Genomic DNA, 20693 nt, shown 5'->3' on the forward strand with positions numbered 1-20693 from the left:
TCCCCGCCATGATAGACTGTGCTCTCAAACTGTGAGCCAAAACAAACCCTTCCTTCTTTAGATTGCTTCCTGTCGGGTATTCGGTTACCGCAACAAGAGAAGGAACCATTCTAGCCTCCCACCCTTGCTAGAGCCGACAGCCACACCTGCGTCACCGTATGCTCACTTCCCGGTGATTCACTCTTTGGCAAGCGGGGAGGAGACGTGTGAACACACAGCAGGGGAGCCTCCTCTCCAGCAGAGTCATCGCCCATTCATTCATTACCTTCCCCATCTGTGCTGGAAATGATGAGGGGGAACTCTGGTGATGAAACGCAGTTGCCCTGTCCTCCGGATGCCCCCTACCCCCCCTCCCGCTTTGGACTTCAACGATCCTGGTTCTCTCGCAACACTTCACTGACTGGAAGGTGAGCTGTACGCAAGATGTGGAAATCACCAAGCCATCAGGTGTGGGTGGGCTGTCGGGAGGAGGGCCAGAGAACTGGAAGCATGAAGCTTCTGAAGCGCAGGTGAAGTCCACAAGGAGCAAGGATGGAGCTGGAGCCCAGGACTGGGGGAGAACAGGGAGAGCCAGGTGTATAGGGCAAAGGGATTGAGCCTCAGAAAGAGAAGAGGCAGGCAGGCACATTAGCTTTTAGGAAAACCAGAAAGAAACACCAGCAATTACTAAAAAGCAAACATTTAGCAGGGACCTGTAAATTAGTTATCTGATGAAGATGGGGCGGGGGGAGGAAGTGTCCACAGAAAGGCTAATGGGAAAGAAATGTGGGCAGGAGAGTTCCAGATGGCCACAGCTACACTGTGAAGGCACTGGAAAGCCATGTTAGTTTATGTCCCTAAGAGTGATCGTCTGCTAGACCACCACCTCCAGCCCACGTCTCCTTAGAATCATACAGTGAGTAGCAGGTAAGCTCAGTAAGTGATGGCTCAATGGGCGTTCCTTTGCTGACGGTTTCCAAAACCGCAGCACCTGTTAATTGTAGCCTTGTTTCCTTCCCATTTGAGAAAGTAAACTTGCACTTGCTGTCAACCTGACCAACTCTCCGGGAGTCCTCAGACTCAGCATAGTCAGCCCCTTGTTTGTCTAGGGACGGGCAGTAGAAGGATGGAAGACAAATTCTGGAGGCTGCACCCTTTGTCAAGGGCTGAAATTCTCTCTCCATGAAAGTCTAAATAAAAAACAACACAGGGTGAGGCTTATCTTATTCCACTAGAAAAGACCAATTCTATCCTGGGTAATTCCTTGAGTAAGAAAATGGCCCTTTGTACATGCAGACAATGTTAGGGACTGTGGTATATGTGGCTAAAGGAGACAGGGATCTGGGTTGCCTCTGGCTCCTGTGTCTTTTGAGCAAATGCTTGTTCCAGACATCTTTCTGGATGTCTGCATAGCAAGAGCAGGAATGCGAGAGGCAGGCATACACATCGTCCTAGCAACCTGGACTTTCTAAACCCAGGGCTCCTCTCCTGCAGGGCAAGCTGGCATATAAGTTACAGGAGGCAGGGATGCATATTCAGGGTGACAGGAAGCATGCGTGTGTACCCACATGTGCGGCCAGCCTCTACAGGACTTGGAGACAAAAACAGCCAATATGAATATGCTCAGGCTCATCCTGCTTGCTGGGCCTTGAGTGATGGAATCCGGTCTCCGACTCGGGAGTATCCTATCGCCTGCCAGCATACAGGAAGCCAGCAAGTAGGAGAACACCTGACTGTTTGCAGTTCTGGACACACCCGATGTACTCTTAATGTGTCAGTATTCTTGGTCATTCCTAACGGATGCACTTGAGCAATACGTTCTTGGATCATAGTAATTTTTTTCAATGGACCAGAAAATCTTAAAAAGTCTCTTGCTAAGGCTTGAATAGGAGAAATCCTCCCTGGTGACTAGCCAAGATGGCTGAAGTCCTGGTGCCCTGCTGAAGGGTACTACACAGAGACGATGGGAACGTTAGGTAGTGGTCTAGCTGGAAACGGGTCACTTCGAGCAGGTCCTTGAGGGCTGTATTGTTCCAGGCCCTTCTCTGTCTCCCTCTGCTTCCTGGCCACTGAGACGGAGCCTTGCTCTCTGAACCCATCAGTCTCCGTCAACCCTTAAAGCTGCTATGTCAGCAGCAACAGCAAAACCTAGCACAGCCCCTTTACTTACTTTCCCAACAGGTCCCCGAGAACTTGGCAGAGGCCTACAAAGATATTACTGAGGGTACCAAAGATACAAAACCAACAAACAAACAAACAAAACTGAAAACAGTTGAAATTACATGGGAGAGAAATTTTTATAAACAATATAAAGAATCCTCTTTATTTTAGTTTTCCATGATTGCACAGCTCTTGTCTAAGTAAACAAGGATACTCAGGCTCGGAAGTGGTTTCCTAAGTGATGATGGGAATCTCCACCTGGAACTGATTTCCCAAGGGATGGAGGCGGTCTTTGATCTTTCTGAACCACTTGTCTTCAAATTCTTTGGAGGACGCAACCACCAAGGCAGTCAGGGCTGCGGGGCCCACACACTTCACCTCCGAATGAAGCTCCTCTTTTATCTTTTCTGGAACAATATCTTCCCCCATAGCCTGAATCAGGTCGAGGAGAGGAAAAAACAAAACATCATCCCAGTTACAGAGGCAAGGAGTTTACTTACCAGCTGAAAAGCCTTTCACACTGAAGCCCTAGGGAAGCGCTGCACCTCGAGTGAATCCCTGTTCCCATTATCATGGATGCCACCTGCCTTGTTTCCATTCTCATTCTCCCTGAGAATCCTGAGTCCTAAGGTGGCAGCTGTCCCGCCTGGGCTCCAGGGAGCACTGAATCAACCTTCCTATGCCAAACACTGTTGTGATGACAGTGTAGCTGTGGGCTTCTCTCTGCATGTAAGAGGCTGGGGCTCATCAGGGTATGATGTGGGACACGAATCCATTTTGGCCAAGTTCCCCCAAAGAAGTCGAAGACAGCGAAGATCCAAGCAACAGGTTGCTATGTCAACCTCTCTCAGCCCTGAAAACCCCAGCCCTCCACAACCAAGGGTCTCTCAGGGCCATGGCTCATCCCCCCTACAGGCACAATACTGCCCCCTCCTGGTCACAATGACAACTGCAGCAACACAGACTGAACCCCAGGATTCGATGAGACAACTCAAAATTAAGTTCCAGGAAGCCTTTATGTAAGCTTAGAAAGTGGTCCTTTGGTAATGAGTAACGGCAGTGAGGAGAATGAGGTCCTAGCAAGGTTTACAGAGTGAGAATTTACACACTCAGCCAGCAGGGATACTGGCCAAAGCACTCAAGATTTATGGCTCCTCCGACCTTGATATCTAATGTGGCCATGAAAACTACAAAGTCAACCAAAGAATGGCTCCTCACAGCTACAGGCTTTGTGTGTGTTAACACATGTGTGGTGTGTGCTTGTGTGTACACGTGTGTGTGGCATATGCACCCTTGCTTGTGCATACCAAATCCAAAGGAGGAATTCTTGAGTCACTCCTTGTCTGATTTCCTTGAGACGGCTTCTTGCTGAGCCTTAAACTGTTGAGCCTTAAACTGCTGAGCCTTGCTGTTTGGCTAGGCCAGCCAGCCAGCACACAGGATCTACCTTCTCTGTCCCCAGCTCCAGGGTTCCAGGCATCTGCAACCACGCCTGGCTTCTATGTGGAAGCTGGGGATTAGAACTCAGGTCCTTGTGCTTGCGCTTGCAGCTAGGAGCCCTTAACCGCCAAGCCACCTCCCCAGCCCCACATTACAGTCAACAAGATGCTGTGCTTTTTATATTAAACCTTACTCCTTCACCGGTTCTGAGGTGATTCGCTGTTGCGCTTCAGTGTCTCTAAAGTCATGAACTGGTATGTCACATATAAATGGTGTGACGTCTTCTTTCAGCAGCAACACAGTGACATGTCTCAAGTGCTGGCTTTGGGTTTGATGGAAACTGGTTTTCATTTATTGAGAGGCAGAGTCTCTTTATGTCATTCTGGCTGGCTTCAAACTCATGTAGACCAGGCTGGTCTTGAACTCAGAGATCCACCTGTCTCTGCCTAACACGGGTTGGTATTAAAGGTATATGAAACCATGCCTAGTCCTAAAATTCCCTTTTTAAAATATGGAATAAAACACTAGAAGTCATTATCTTCAAAGGAAGCTACCTAGGAAGCCGAGCTTTTCATTCTGAGGCCAGGTGGGGCAAAACAGCGAGAAAAGGTGGCTGAGGACAAAAAAATACCCGCCTTATGAGCTTGAGATTTCTTTGATCCTGGGAACCTATGAAAAAGCATGGCATCAAGGCAAGCCCCTGTGATCCCTGTGACGGCTAGATGGGAGGTAGAGACAGGTGGGTCCCTGGAAGCTCCTGAGCCTGAGGGCGGGGCCTACACTGCAAACTCAAGGTCAATGGGAGGCCTCGTCTCCCCCTCACCTCCACACACATGCCATGTACGACGACTCCTGAAACCACACACATTGAAAGGGGGGTGTCAGGGATCCCTGAACATGGGGTGTGTGTGAAGTAGCACAAGAGGAGAACACGGTCCATGTATTATACACTGGATTAGAAATGGAGCTCACTGACATGGCACACATCTGACTTTAGCATGCACAAACCTAAGATTAAATATTGAATTGCAATGTGGAAAATATATCCTATTTTAATTTTAATTTTTGGAATACTTAAGTGATAATGACTGAACTGGTACTAATGTGACTTTTACATCTCTCTGTACTAGATAGTTTTAGGTCAACTTGACCCAAGCCAAAGTGGTGTGATAGGAGGGAACCTTAATTAAGAAAATGCCTCCATAAGATAGGGCTATGGGCAGGCCTATAGGGCAGTCTCTTAATTAGTAATTTATGGGGAGGGCCCAGTCCATTGTGGGTGGTGCCATCCCTGGGCTAGTGGTCCTAGGTTTTTTTTTTTTTTTTTTTTAATTGGTTTTCTGGAGACAGGGTTTCTCTGTGTGTGGCCCTGGCTGTCCTGGAACTCACTCTGTAGACCAGGCTGACCTCAAACTCAGAAATCTGCTTGCCTCTGCCTCCCAAGTGCTGGGATTAAAGGCATGCACCACTACTGCCCGGCAGGTCCTAGGTTTCATAAGCAAGCTAACCAAGCCATAATGAGCAAGCCAGTAAGCAGCACCCCTCCATGGCCTCTGCATCAGCTCTCACTTCCAGGTTCCTGCCATGTTTGAGTTCCTGTCCTGACTTCCTTCAGTGATAAACAGCAACATGGCAGTGTAAGCCAAATAAGCCCTTTCCTCCCCAACTTGCTTGGTCATAGTTTCATCACAGCAATAGTAAACCTAAGATACTCTCAAGACAGGGTTTTTCCATAAGTCCTGGCTGTCCTGAAACAAACTCTATAGACCAGGCTGGCCCTGAACTCAAAGATCCACCTGCCTATGCCTCCCAAGTACTGAGATTAAAGGCATGTGCTACCAAGCCCAGCTCTAAAACATGTTTTAGTAACTCAAAAAGAATTCAGGTAATCACATTCCATTTAGACTTCAATAGTAATGCTTTTATTAAATTTGAAGTTAGGTTTATAGTTACTATCTACTATGGAAAGTGATATTTCCTATCTATAGAAACAAACACTAAAAGCTTCCATTTAATTTGAGTGTTCATGTGTGAACAGAGGCGGGTGCATATGCATAAATGTGAAGACGAGGCATCAAGCCTGAGTGTCACTTATCCAGTGTGTCTGCTTTGGATTTTAGACAAAGTCTCACTTGCCTAGAATCCACATTAGAGTAGGATGGTTGCCTAGCTCCAAGGCTCCCAGCACCACCACACCCACCTAGTGTTTTAAATGTGTTTTTTGGGGAATAAAATAGGAAGAATGCAAAGAAGGAAGGATGGAAGGAAGACAAGCAAGGCATGCCAACAGGCACCTACATCTCTAACTGCTCTGGAGGCCGAGGCAGGACAATCCTCTGAACCCAGCAGTTTTAAGACCAGCCTGGATAACACAGGTTGTCAGGTAGCTTCCCACAGTGACAAGGACAGTAACTGATGCCCTGGCAATGATAGCAAATGCGCAGTAAGTGACTCTTAAAGCAATCATGTCAGTATGCACACAGACATTCTCACAGGGAAAGGACTGATGCCAGGCCTAGCAGCTCCCATGGGCTCTGCATGCTAACACATGCTACCATTAGCCCAGGCCAGGCCAGGCCAGGTTTCTTTGGGACCTGACATTATACTACAAGGGAGCAGAGAGCTGAAGCACACAATCTCCCAATGCTGTGTTCTTTATAGAAAACAAGCTATAGAAAGGGCTGACAGAGGCTTAGAAATAGCATCTGCATGTCTCTATAGACATCAAGGTGACAGGGTGGACAGAGCGAGAGAACACTTCTCACAGCTGGCCCTAACATCAGGCAGGTGCATCCTTTCTAGGCCACAGTTGCAGCCCTGCCTGTCTTCCCCACCACCAGCTGTTAGGAGGGGAGAAGGGAAGCTATATAAACTCCTGCTCAAATGGGCGGACACTCGCCCATAAGTCTAAAGTCCAGCACCATGGCTAACTTAGTGGTATACTGACTACCTAGCATGAACAAGGTCCTGGGCTCAATCTCCAGTGAAAAACTTATCACTCAGTGAATTCCACATTGAAACAAGTATGATGGGCATGTTACTTAGGATGCTCATGTGGGCAGGCTAATTAATTAACACCGACAAGAACAAGAAAGCAGGGATACGGCAGGTGAATGACGGAGGACCACTCTGGTGACTTGGGAAACCCAGAGGCACACAGTGGGAGGGGGACAGAGGTCCTTCAGGATAAGATGAGATCTGGCACTCTTTTGGTATGGGAACAGCACAAAATGACGGTGATGCTGCCCCACACAATTCTGAGGGGATACGTACCTCCTCCACCAACAGCAAAGTATCGTCCCTAAAGTTGAACTCCTTCACTTTCCTTGCAATTTCCTGCTGAGTCCTCAAGTTCTTCTCCAAAGCGAACGATGTCTGCTGAGATTGGGCGAGCTGAAGCAAGAGCCTGAGGAAGCAGAAAGTCTCAGTGTGAGAGGCTTTGCTACAGGGACCTGCGCCACAGGGAGCTCAAGCTCATCCAGAGCCAGGGACTAAGTTGCCAGGAGTCCTGCTGGTCTCACTATAACCATTCCTGAGTCCCTACCGTTTCCATTCGGAACAAGCTGCCTTCCTGTACAACTGAGAAAGGATCAAGACTCAGAGGGCTGAGACAGTCAGGGTAGCACAGACTACAGTAAGTGTCTCAAAACCAGGGAGGGAGGGAGGGAGGCAGGCAGGCAGGCAAGTGAGAGCAAAAGCAGCTCACTCACTGAGAAGAAGTTCAAAGCCACCCCAGCCACGTGGTCTGTTCCTGGGATGCTGGCATCTGCTGTCTCCACAGCGCCTGGACCTCAAGTCATACTTAGCTTTGCTGGCAGATATAAGTACCAAAACAGGACCAAACCTCGAACAACCACTTCACAGCCGCTCTACTATGAACGTTCCCAGTGATACTAACTCTTCTGTTCTTCTGAGCTCAGCCCCCTTTCCCTAATGAGAGGCTCTAGCTGGGTGTTCTACGGGCATCAAGTTCTCAGTACATCAAGCTGAAGTCATTCATTCCTTGTATCCTGAATCTTCCCTGCCCATCAGTTGGTATTCTCCACCTCAGTAGACAGCGCCCAATCCACCCCTGCACCCAGAGCACACCAGAGTCGCCTCCTTCTCCTCCTCTTTTTTTTTTTTTAAAGATTTACTTATTTATTTTTTATGTGTATGAGTACACTGTAGCTGTACAGATGGCTGTGAACCATCATATGGCTGCTGGGAATTGAACTCAGGACAGCTCCGCTCGCTCTGGCGTAATACACTGTAGCTGTCTTCAGATGCACCAGAAGAGGGCATCAGATCTCATTATGCGTGGTTGATCTAATTACAGGTGGTTGTGAGCCACCATGTGGTTGCTGGGATCCGAACTCAGGACCTTCGGAAGGGCAGTCAGTGTGCTCTTACCCACTGAGCCATCTCACCAGCCCCCTCCTCCTCTTCTTCCTCCTCTTCTTCTTCTCCTTTTCCTCTTCTTCCTCCTCCTCCTCTTCTCTCTTCCTCTTCTTCCTTTCTCCTCCCCCTCCTCCTTTCTTCCTCCTCCCTTTTCTTCCTCTTCCTCCTTACCTTCCTCCTCCTCCCCCAATCCCACCCATACCTCAGCTGGTCACCAATCCCATCTATCCACACTTCAGTGACACCATTCTCTACTTTTACTAGGACTGCACTAGCACAGGCTGGATCCCGTCACTGGTGATCGTCGCTTCTCCACTTGTCTCTCCACAGCTCCAAATGGCTTCCTCTAGCCCAGCTTCCCTCTCTGAATTACAGCTCAGATCACACTCCAATTCAAAGTTTATGAATATTCTCTGGGCCTTCAAGAAAAGCATGGAATCTTTAAGATAACACCCAAGCCAGGGCGGCAGCACACGGCCATATTCCCAGCACCAGGAAAGCTGAAGACAGAGCACGGAAGTTCCAGGCCAGCCTTGGCTACACCTTGAGCACTGCCTCAAAAATCAACCCACAGCAGAAATGGCAGTCTCAAGCTAATAAAAACCAGATACAATCAAAGTGTTCTTACTGGCACTCCCCATTGCGGGTCACAGACCATGCAGCTTCAGTGTGTATTTGAGAGGACTTTAACTCCACACCCTCAGGCTGTAGGCATTTCTCCCATTCCTCCATCTAGCAAGATGAGGAATCTGGAGCTCAGATAATCTGTATATAATTTGTGCAAGGGCAGACAGCCGGCCATCAGAGCAGTCCAGGCTCGTGTGCCTGACATCAGTCATTATTCAGAGTCCTTCAGAATCAGATCTGACTCAGGCCCTCCTAGTCTCCTTGCCTGGGACTGTGGCTCACAGCTCCCCTTGGACTTCTCCCACATTGCTGCTCCTGCCACCTGGGGTGCTCTGAATGAGAATGGGCTCCATAGGCTCACAAGGGGAGGCCTTATTTCAAAGGATTGGGACCTGTGGCCTTGCTGAAGGAGGTGTGACCTACTCTTTAGGAACTGTAGGAAGTATGTCACTGGCTTTGAGGTTTCAGAAGTCCAAGCCAGGCCCAGCATCTCTCTCTTCCTGCTGCCTGCCAAAACTTAGAACTCTCAGCTACCTCTCCGGCACCACGCCTGCCTGCATGCTGCCATGTTGCCTGCAGTGATGATAATGGACTAAACCTCTGAAACTGTAAGCCAGCCCCAATTAAATGTTTGCCTTTATAAGAGTTGCTGTGGTCATGGTATCTTTTCACAGCAATAAAAAACCTACCTAATGCCCGGCAGTGGTGGTGCACACCTTTAATCCCAGCACTTGGGAGGCAGAGGCAGGTGGATTTCTGAGTTCGATGCCAGCCTGGTCTACAGAGTGAGTTCCAGGACAGCCAGGGCTACACAGAGAAACCCTGTCTAGAAAACAAAACAATAACAACAACAACAAAAAACCCTACCTAAGACACAAGACCATGTGACTGTTCCTATGCCTTTTAGCTAAAGCTTTCTCTCTATATCACCAAACACAAGAGCACACCTTCCTCACCCAACTAACAGTACACAGGTGAGCGAGACAACACAGAGAACTATGGACTGCAGACATAGATAGGACTTTGGGGCCATAAACTGATCTCAATATGCAACCCAAAATCACAAGCAATACTATGAAGGGGTGTGGACAAAGCACCCAGTACCTGTGGCCAGCTGCTAAAGCACTCTTCCCTAGGATGCTCAGCAGGAGCACAGCCCCAGAGAGGCTGGTTCTTTCCTTTGCTTGGTCTCCATGGAGCTCTGCTCACACTAGGACATAGCCCTCAGCAGCTGTGTGCCAGTCCCTGGCTACATGAATATTTTCCTCAACACAGTGACTATTGCAAAGAACAATAGTCTCGTTTTCGCTTTTTAAAAAAAAAAAAAAAAATCATCTTTATAATCCTTGCACCAAACATATATAACAGATATGTTGAATAAAAGTAACACAGTCACCAGGCATGGTGACACACACCAGTCCTCAGGAGGCAGAGGCAGGGGATCTTTATAAACAGGAGGCCAGCCTGGTCTACAGTATGATCATGAGCCTCCTGCCTCAGGTTCCCAAGTCCTGAGATTCCAGGCCTCTACCAACAGCATTATGAAACATTTTAATATTAGTTCATGTCCTGTTGTGGTTTCGTATTCATTTCCCAGATGGCTGAGTTTTTTCGTATTAATAGGACATTAGAACTGCTCGTGTCCATTTCTTAATTACTGTAAATAGAACAGTGATAAACATGGATACACAAGTATCTCTGTGGCATGCTGGCTCCGAGTGCTTCAGGCATGTGCCCAGGAGTACACAGCTGGGTCATACGGCAGTTTTACTTTGGTTTTTGTTTTGGAGTGTGTTTGTTTGTTTGTTTGTCTGAGACAGGGTTTCTCTGTGTATCCCTGGCTGTCTTGAAACTCTCTGTAGACCAGGCTGGCCTCAAACTCACAGAGTCTATCTGCTTCTGCCTCTCAAGTACCGGGATTGAAGGAGTACACACCTGGCCCCAACTTGGGTTTTTCTGAAGCCCACTCTGATATCAGGGTGGCTGCACTGGTCTAAATTCTCACCAGCCATGTATGGGATTCTTCCATCCCTACATACAATGTATGCTAACTTTAAATTTGTATTTAAAGAAATCTTTCCTCCTTTAAAAAATAGTAGAAAAGAAACAGCCTTTCTGCAGCTCCTCTGTGTGAGGACGCACGTTCTCCCGGCTCACCTGGCGCGGATCAGAGAGGCACATGCTTTCCTCCGAGCCTCCATCTGTGCCTCTTCCCTCCGCCTGGCCAGACAGTTCTGCATATTCTTCTGAGTATTACAACCACTGGCCTCCATGGAAAACAGTGTGCTCTTGGGCAAGGTTTCGGGGAAAGACAAAAGAGAGCCTATTCCCAAGTGTACAGAGGAGGGACCAACAGCCTTGCCACTTGAGGTGGAACTCTTCTGTCCCTGCGGTGACACACCTGCTGGCAGGTCTGGCCCTGGAGGCATACTCAGGTATGCCTCTGCCAATTTACACCAGCTCCACGGGTTGAGAGGGTGCAGAGAAATCAGCTTCTGCAGGCAGAGGACCATCTGCCCCCAGCTCTGCATGCTGGAAAAGACAGCCAGGTGGAGGTAGAGCACCGTGGTCAGATGGTCTACGTTGGTGGCTTTGCTTTCCTGAGAAGAGAAAGCAAAAATCCTTACGTACAAAATGTTTTCACATAAAGGCCTAGAGGCCCAGGTTGTATATATTATAAACCAGAAGCATCTGTAAGTGTTACATGGGTCGAGTGAACTCAATCCTTCCACAGATTTCCTGCGTTGAACTATATCCTGCAAGCTGTCCTCTACATGAAAGCCATGGCTGGCACACATGTGCACACATGTGCACAGGGGTTTCCTTCTCATCAGAAAATCCTTTAATGTCTCACTGAGAGCCATTATCTCTTGCCTAACCTGCCATATGGCAAATATCCTGTGGGTTAGGGAAAGGGTTCACTTTTTCCAAGTTAGTCTACAGAGAGCAGATGGTAGAGTGAAGTTATCTTCAGTCTGATATGAAATCTAAGGAGAGCCTAGCCTGCCCAGGTCACACTCCTGCACAGAACTAAACTGAGTGTCAAAGGCCGAACTACTCCTACTCAGCCCAGTTACGGTGGAAGTGGACGCCTGCTGAGTTCCTGGAACATTCCTATACCAAGTGGGAAAACATGAACTAAAGCTCCATGTAACTTATTTGGTGATTCCATTCCTACCTGAACATTGAGCACACCTGGCTTTACTCTTTCTATTGCTTAAGGTTTAGCCTTCCGGAAAGACCACTTAAGGTGTACAAGGGCCCTGGCCTCCATTCTGAATACAGAACAGTGCTATGTTTGCCACAAGTGTGGCCGTGGAACAGTGAACGCTCTAAAGTCAGGCCATGCCTTTTGGAGGTGGCTCCGTGGGTAAAGGTACTTGCTGCCAAGCCCGGTGACCTGAGTTCCAACCCTGGAACCCATGTGCTGGCAGGAGAAACTGACTCCCACCAAGTGTCTGCTGACCTCCTCCTCTTCCTGCCTCACTGCTCTGCCCTATGTATCCCACCCCTCTATGTAAATAGACAACACGTAAAAACATTGTTTTAACTATGCCCTTTATTTCTAATGAGATCACGTCTGGATTATCCCTAGAAACTACTCTTTGCTGCTGCTAGCTATAATGCACTGTTATTCAAAAGCACGTTGTCACTGGGAAAGCAGGTGTATGTTAGTGTGAAGCAGGTGCTACACACAGACCATAATCCCTCCCCACTCCTGCTTTAAGAAACAAAAACAAAAAAAAAAAACAAGAAAAAACCAGGGTATACTGTGTTTGGGCCCGGATTATGCAGTCTTGACTGACTGGCCTTGAACCTGTGATGCCCCTACCAGACTTCCCGCTGCTAGAGTTATAGACGTGCAGCAGAATGCTGGCCTCTAGACTACGACTATGATAATTTGATGAATAATCTAAAGTTGGCTGGCATGCTAAGTTAATAAACAAGGGTTTAATAGCGTAGTCAGTATGCCCCTCTTTGGACATTAAAATCCACTGAAATGTGTTTCAGGGATTTTCCCAGGACTGCAATAATGAAACAATGGAGACTAGAGATGATTCAGTGATTTAAGAGCACTTGTTGCTCTTGCAGAGGACCCAGATTTCCCAGCGTCCACACCAGGCAACAGCTCCAGGGAGATCCAGTATCTCTGGGCTCCCAGCACCCACACTCACACACCCATATCCACACTTAGACCCACACACATATATACACATAATTAAAAATTAAAATACATCTTTGAAAAAAATCTAGAACAAAATCACTCAATTCTATAACTCTGGGTATACATTCCTCATAAAAGTAAAACTTTTGAAATTAAGATTTCTAGGCAATAATTCTCATCTTAGCACAGGAAAAATATTCCAAGAAAATAATCACATCTATCGCTCTATGCTTTCATCTCAATAATTACAGTGCTGATTGTTTCCTTCTGTAATCCTGGTCCACCAATTCTGCTTCTAGCAGGAAGTTTGTTTTCCCGTCCTTAGTAGAAGGACAGTGTAGAAGAACAAGTAACAGAGCCACTCACCAGGTCTGCTGCCATCTCCAGCGCCTCCTCATGCCTCCCAAGGTGGGCCAGACACCGAGCCTGGCCTTCTTGGACATCCCTTTTCATGGCAAAATTAGTAGATGGCAACTGTTCGGAGACACTGGAGTATTCCTGCAGTGCTTTCTGGCAATTATTAAAAGAAGGGAAGGTATGAAGCAGTAAGGGAAGGAAAGGACCCAGTGTAGGGATGACTTCCCTTTGTAGAAAGTGCTAGTAAAACTGACCCCTATAGGGGCTGGAGAGATGGCTCAATGGGTAAGAGTACTGACTGCTCTTCTGAAGGTCTTGAGTTCAAATCCCAGCAACCACATGGTGGCTCACAACCATCCATAATGAGATCTGATGCCCTCTTCTGGGGTGAGATCTGATGCCCTCTTCTGGGGTGTCTGAAGACAGCTACAGTGTATTTACAAATAATAAATAAATAAATCTTTAAAAAAAAAAAAACTGACCCCTACAATAACCTATGGGAGTCCTAAGTGTTTCAACCAGTCCTATGAATGTTTCTCTAAAAGGCAGAGACAGAATGACTGCAGGTCATAATGTCTACAACTATGGAAGTATCCCAGTATTAGAGAGAGAAAATTCTAGAAGCAAACAGAACAGGCTTTGAGTCCGGCTTTACTGGGACTTTGAGTTTTGTGTGTGTGTGTGTGTGTGTGGACAGAAAGAGAGAGAGAGGGAAAGAGAGAGAGAAAGAGATTCCTGAATTTGCTATATAGATTAATTAGGCTGGTCTTAAACTCACAGATCCACCTGCCTCTGCCTCCATCTTCCAAGTGTTGGGATTAAAGGTATATGGCACCAGGCCCAGCTATATAGCTTATTAATATTTGTGCAAAGATGAAAAGAGACATGTATATGAAACAATCTGGCATCTAATTGTTCATCCTTTCCTTTCCTTTTCTTGCATATTGTGGGGTATTTTGTTCCTGTGACATGGAGATTTACAGATGAGTGGATCTAAAACCTGGGAAAGCAGAGCTACAGGGATCCTCAAAGCATTCTTTGGTTGGAATTATGAAGAAACAAAACGGAATATGGACCCTGTAGGAAAGGCCTAGACTTAGGAGTCTAAGACTATCTATAGGCCCCACCAAAGACTCAATCCAGCCCACAAAGCACACTGCTAACCTGGCATACACTGCTCTCCACATGTGCCACTGTTGCTAACACAAGAGCCCATCTGAAGTCCCAGAGTTGGATGCATGTTGACCCCCACCTCGTACTCCTGTCGTCTGTAGGCCAGGTCCCCTCGGAATTTCTTGAGAGTGAGAACTTCAATATCATCACTACTTTCTGTCTCTTCATAAAACCACTAGAAATCAAGAAGACAGTGTTTATGATGGAGACTGAAGGTATGCTTACACGGTCAAAAGCACTTTCCCATGATGCAACCACCTAAATGTCAAGGACACACTTCTTCAGGATGACTCAAGGCAAAGCAGTGGACAAAGAATGGCTATATTTTGTTTTTTAAAACAGTGTCTCATCATACACCCTCCAAGTGCTGAGAGTAGACCCATATGATTACATCAGACTAAATGATATGTGTTTACATGTGCAGTAAATATGTGTGCCTATATGGTGTGAGGGCTAGAGATCAATGCCAGTTGTCTTTATCAGTCTCAATCTTGTTTTCTCAAGACAGGGTCTCACACTGAACCTGAAGCTTACCAGTCAGCTAGACTGGCTACCAGCAAGCTCCAAGGTACTCCTGTCTTCACCTTCCGGCACTGGTTGACATACCCAGTTTTTTATATGAGTGCTAGGAATCTGAACTCAGGTCCTCATGCTGGGCACCCAGCACTTCACCCACTGAGCTACGAATGACAATCTTCATGATGGCCCAGATTTTTACAAATATTTTTAATATGTATTATATGTATGTGGGCACATCCATGCTACTGTGTATAAGTGGAAGTCAGAGCATAAACTGCTGGTTAGTTCTCTCCTTCTACTCTTTCGGTTCTGGTGATAGATCACGGGTCATCAAACTCGGCTGCAGTTGACTTTACATGCTGGGCCATCTTTCTAACAGCCCGCTTTTTTGTTTGTTTGGTTTGGTTTTCGAGACAGGGTTTCTCTGTGTAGCTCTGACTGTCCTGGAACTCACTCTGTAGACCAGGCTGGCCTTGAACTCCAGAACCTGACTTGGGAGGCCCCTGCCTCCCAAGTGCTGGGATTAAAGGTGTGCGCCACCACCGCCCGGCTGACAGCCCGATTTTTATTAAAATGATCACAACAGTCAGTGAGATGACTCGGTGAGTAAAGGCACCTGTCTCTAAGTTGGACAACCTGATTTGATCTCTGGCCCCATGTGGTGGAAGGAAAGAATCAACACTTGTAATCTGTCCCCTGACCGCCACACAGTGCCATGGCTCTCTCACCCCCACACACAAATAAATAAATGTGGTTTGAAAAATAAATTGTAATGATCACAAGTATAAACATGTCAATAACAGATTTGTTTTAAAAAAATAAGAGCACACGTTTTCAACCACAGCGAAGTTACTGGAAATGACAGTCACCTAGTGCAGTCCAGTGACTCTTAAAGTGCTAGCTGCTTTCTTTTAGAGCAATTGAAAATGAATAGGGACTGACAATACTATGCACAAGATGTAGGAAACTGTGATTATGGTGATGGTCCTACTGTAAAAATGCTACCACACAGAGCACAGGAAATTTTAACTGGAGTCAGGCTTCTGTGCATCCCAGACAAAGATCTGGAGGATCTGAAGACACAGCTGTAAGAAGACTTCCCTTTTCTGACTTAAATCCACTGGACATAAAGTGAGAGCGAGATATAAATACCAAGAAAGAATAAAAAAAAACAAAAAACCAAACGGATGAAAAGCATTCTGCATGCCCGGTTTTCCAGCCCCAAAGAAGCATCTCCTACTCTCTTTTAGAATAAAACCTGCTGAGGCTGAAGAAAGTCTCCCTAACTTCTGTTGACTCAGTACAATTAACATTGTAATGGCTTGGTTGTATTTTGAATAATACACTTCACTGAGTATCAAGGCTCATCACAAGCTTGCTAAATTAGTGTCTCTCCTTCTGAGCCATCACAGTAGGAAAAACTTTGTTCTATTCTTCAAACACCGTGTCACTCAAGACGCGATATTTGAGCCACCGTTAGGTTCGGCACTCTGCAACCATCTGGTCACATAGCTAGTCATCCCAATTTAACAATAATATATCCAATTATCATTATATTACTAGGAAATGATGAAACAAAATTAGCTTGAAACTATTTTATTCTTCTAGACAGCCAGCAAGCCTGAAAGGATGCTACAGTGGACCACCTGGGCGGGGTTGGGGCAGGGAGGGGGTATAGGATACTAGCCCGGGCAGGTCTGCAGGACCTGTGGGTTAGGGGTGGGGAACGGAAACAGACAACACCGAGGCTGGAAGAGTGAGGTCGCTGTTGCTAGCTTGCAGGAAGGCTGGACAGTGACGGTGGCGGGCCTCGCCGCAGGCCGGCTCCGGAGCGGAGCGGCAAGAGGGCAACCGTCTCACCTGCGGCTCGCAGAGCTTGGCGCCGTAGGGGGAGGGCGGCTCAAGACGGCGCTCTGGCCTCTGCTCGAACACCGAGTCCTCAAATTCGCCCCCCAACACCCAGCATCCGGTCTCCATCGCGCGGACGTGCAACCGGACCTCGAAGCGAGGCGAAACCTAGAGCGACGCCCATCACCCAGCCTCCAAAGCGCGCGAAGGCAGCCAGGAACCGAGACAAGGTAGTGTCTAGAGCGGCACCGGCGCACCGCCCACACGGAAGCGGTGGGTTGTCGGCCGGGGCGTTGCATTCTGGGAGTGGTAGTCTTTCAGCGGCTGTGCAAACTGGGGGTTTCGTGGTGGAGCAGAAATTCTTACCTGACTCTAGAGCTTCCTGAACCTCCCAACAAGTCTTTGACTTCTCTGTGTCAGGAGCTGGATGGGGTACTTTTCCCCTGAGTACCTCGAAAAGTCGGGGGCGCAGGGGAGCCGGTTAACTTGGTAAGTACCAGTTTTAAACAACTGACAGTATTCTCCCCATTTTATTTTGCATTGTATTTCTTCATTTTCCTTCCCAATAATAACTGTGCGAGAAGAGCACAGTTACTCCTGTTTTGTAAAAGGAGATATTGAACTTGAAGAAGTCAGGTAATTTGTTCAAAAGTCCAGCGTCTCTGCGGAAGAGACCAGAACTATTCACGCATTTATAAAAAGCTAGACATTGAAATTTAAAGACTTGATCAAGACTAGCAGAATTTTGAGACTTTCAAGAAATGTTTTGACTCTAGAAAGTAAAGGTCGTGGACAAAACACTGGGTTGTGTTATACAACACTAACGCAGAGCTAGTAATAAAACTTTATTTTCCCTCACACTTGCTCCTCTTCCACCAGTTGCTTCCAGGGTTTTTCCGTCAGCTCTATTTTCTACTCTACAGACTTGTACAGGGCAACCTAAACCACCTCCCCGGGTTTCAAAACTCATCTGCTCATGACTCACAAAATATGGAACTCAGCTTCGTATTCAATAGCCTTACTAGAAGATTCACATAGGCAGCCTCCAGACGGTAGCTACTGTGGGATTCATCCAGGGAAGTCCATTTTTAAAACCTAGGGTTTTTGTTTTGTTTTCTAATCAGAAATGTAATACTTCTTATTAAGAAAAATTCAGATGTTATAGCGAAGTATAAGAAAAGTCCATAATATCACCAAGAAAAATATTATGTCCTAAAAGGGATATATTTGCCCTAATCCCAGTATGCCCTGTCTCTGCCCAGTACTATGTCAGCACAGTACTGAAGGACTGCAAGAGCCACATGTGTCTGGCTTTGTGACCTTGACTCACTAGCTGTGCAACCCAGTATATGAAATAGGTATTGATTAAAATGAGGCACAGAAAGCTAGGGAGATAAAGGGGGTGTCATGGGTCTATTCAAAATCTCTGCTCCAGGAGCAGAGTAAGAGCAAGAGCAAAGGCAGGCAAGGGGGATTTCGTCTAGCTTTTCCTTTATGAAAGATATTTGGCCTTAGAGTTTCTTCCCTCCTGCTCTGAGGCCTGCTGGCTCTAGCCTCCTGCCCAACAACTGAGCTAGAGCATGTGCTAAAATGGCAGCAGTTGTTTTAGCATGTGGCTAAGTGATAGTTCTTATGATAGAGTTGCCCTTTGGACTCAAGATTCCTGGGCTTGGTGGTTTCCAACCTTTTGCCAAAAGAACCTCTTACTTACTTTACTCCCAGTCATGGCATATTTGTCTACAAAAAGAAAGCTATGCTTATTGACTAATAATTGCTTGCCTTTCATTTGAAAATGTGAACCCAAATCTTATATAACAGCCAATCCAGGCTTCTGCCAGCTCCAATCTACCAGCATTGCCTCCTATGATAGAATTCCAGCTGAAAGTGAGAAAGTAGGGCTGGAGAGATGGCACTGACTGCTCTTCTTGAGGTCCTGAGTTCAATTCCCAGCAACCATATGGTGGCTCACAGCCATCTGTAAAGGGATCTGATGCCCTCTTCTGGTGTGTCTGGAAAGAGCTATAGTATACTCATATATATAAAATAAATCTTTAAAAACAAAAAAAAAAAAGAAAGTGAGAAAGTAGCTATTCGAGCCCTGGGAAGCCTGATGGATACAAAACTGTTGTTAGAATCAGTACTTTTTAAAAATCCCCATTGCAGTTAATGAGCCAGGGCCTGGGAATCAGAGTTGCAAAACATGGCCTCACTTAATAAGCCTCAAGGCAGTGGGCTTTAGACACTGTAACAGTTAAATCTATCCTGTAAGCTTAGACATTGCAGGTGTTAGGGCAGTGTTTCTCAGCCTGCCTGAGCTGCCTCAGCTGCAGCCCTTTAATACAGTTCTTCATGTTGTGGTAACCCCCAACCATAAAATTATTTTTGTTGCTATTACATAATATAATTTGCTACTGTTATGAACTGTAATATAAACATTTTTGGAGACACAGGTTTGCCAAAGGGGTTGTTACCCACAGATTGAGAACCACTGTGTTAGAGTAAATGGGATTTCTGCAACTATGGAACTGAGTGGTTGAGACTTTTAAAAATCTGTTTCTATAGCTCAATAGCTATTAAAATCTTATATTTTATTGAGGTGCCTGTTTGAGCTGCCCATCACAAGGCAATGCCCCCTTTTCAGGCAACACTCCTTGCTGCTCTGTTCCCCTGCTGTGGCATTCCCACACACTGTAGACAGTGCTAAGGAGGTTAGAGACTGTCTTTTTCAGGCTTGTAAACCTAGCTCCCAGATAGGCCTTGGCCAGAGTAGCATAATCAATGCCTGTTCAATGGATGGGTGATTGTAAAAGATGGGCATCAAGACAGGAAGGCAAGCAGAGTACTTCTCAGCTGCGGTTCACATGTTGGCATCCTGCCTGTGATCTGGGCAGAGTAGAGCCAGTGTTTCCCTGTGGAAGTGTCTCCCCAGTCTAGACCAGTCTAGACCATCTAGACCTTAGATGAACCCTACTCTCCAGCCAGTTGTTCTCAGCAAACCTACCACAGTCTGCCCTCAGTCTCTCCCTCCTCTTGCAATCCTCCTTGTCCTGACCAAGTACAAACTCACCATTTCCTTTATCAGGAAGCCACTCCACTTCCAGTGTCTTTTAAACTATCTGACTGATTCCCAGAATCCTTTGCTGACCTCCTCTACCCTTAGCCTGGTTCCCGTGGTTCTTGTCTAGGTTCACACACCACCATGTCCAGGGCACTTTGCATTTCCAGAGGCTGGGATTGAGGCTAAATATTTCTTAGGGAGGTCTAATGCTCATTTGTCAGTCACTCACAGTAGACCATGAGCTCATTTAAGCCTGGACTGGGTCACTCACCTCCATGTGAACAGTGTCTGGCATCTAGTCATCCCTGACTCCTGTTGAGTGGATTAATCTAAAGTAGGCTTACCACACTATATTTAGGCATGGATTCTCTATATCATTCTGTGTGTCTGGGGACCTGTGTGTGTAGCTCTGTACTCATGTAGAGAGCATACTAAAGTAGGGAAGACAGTTGGTAAACATGGACACCATCAGGTTACTTAGTTACATATTTTGATACTGTGTTGCTCTCAGGGTTTGAAGGTAAGATCTATCCCACAGCCCATGCTGTAAATGGTCAGTCCTCAGCTTGTCTGGAAGGCTGCAGAGTCTTTAGGAAGTGGGGACTGACTGGAGCAAGTAGTCCACTGAGGCAGGCCTCTGAACGATGTTATCTGGTTTTGCTCCCTGCCCAAGCTCTGCCTCCTGATCTCTCAAGATGTGTGTGAAAAGCACACTCTAGCCCAAGCCTCAGATACATCTGCTATAGTACTGCCCTTGCCATACAAACTGAAATCCCTCTGAGACCATGAGCCCAAATAACCCATCCTCCCTTGTTTCTGCCACAGTGACCAGAAAGCAAGCTGGGATGAACAATTACTGGAGTTTCTGATCTAAAAGTGCCCTCTGTGATGAGCCAATCAGCTTTCCTTTGAGCTCTATAGAGATGTGTAAATGTTTTTTCCACTTTTCCATCTTTTTTTTTTAAACTAAAAAAAAAAAAAAAAAAA

At 46.6% G+C, this 20693-nt stretch overlaps 1 protein-coding gene across 1 annotated transcript; it reads right to left on the reverse strand.

Moving 5' to 3' along the window:
- Nucleotides 1-2257: 2257 nt before the first annotated feature.
- On the reverse strand, nt 2258-16919 carry LOC116082278 (uncharacterized protein C8orf76 homolog). Its single transcript, XM_031359168.1, has 6 exons — nt 16661-16919; nt 14361-14456; nt 13118-13261; nt 10744-11186; nt 6853-6985; nt 2258-2571 (listed from the first exon to the last, which is right to left on the reverse strand). The coding sequence occupies exons 1-6, from the start codon at nt 16775-16777 to the stop codon at nt 2374-2376; spliced, it is 1131 nt and encodes a 376-aa protein (XP_031215028.1). The 5' UTR covers nt 16778-16919; the 3' UTR covers nt 2258-2373.
- Between the last annotated feature and the right edge of the window lie 3774 nt (nt 16920-20693).

Source organism: Mastomys coucha, unplaced genomic scaffold (assembly GCF_008632895.1).
Source record: "Mastomys coucha isolate ucsf_1 unplaced genomic scaffold, UCSF_Mcou_1 pScaffold7, whole genome shotgun sequence".
NCBI classification, from domain to species: domain Eukaryota; kingdom Metazoa; phylum Chordata; class Mammalia; order Rodentia; family Muridae; genus Mastomys; species Mastomys coucha.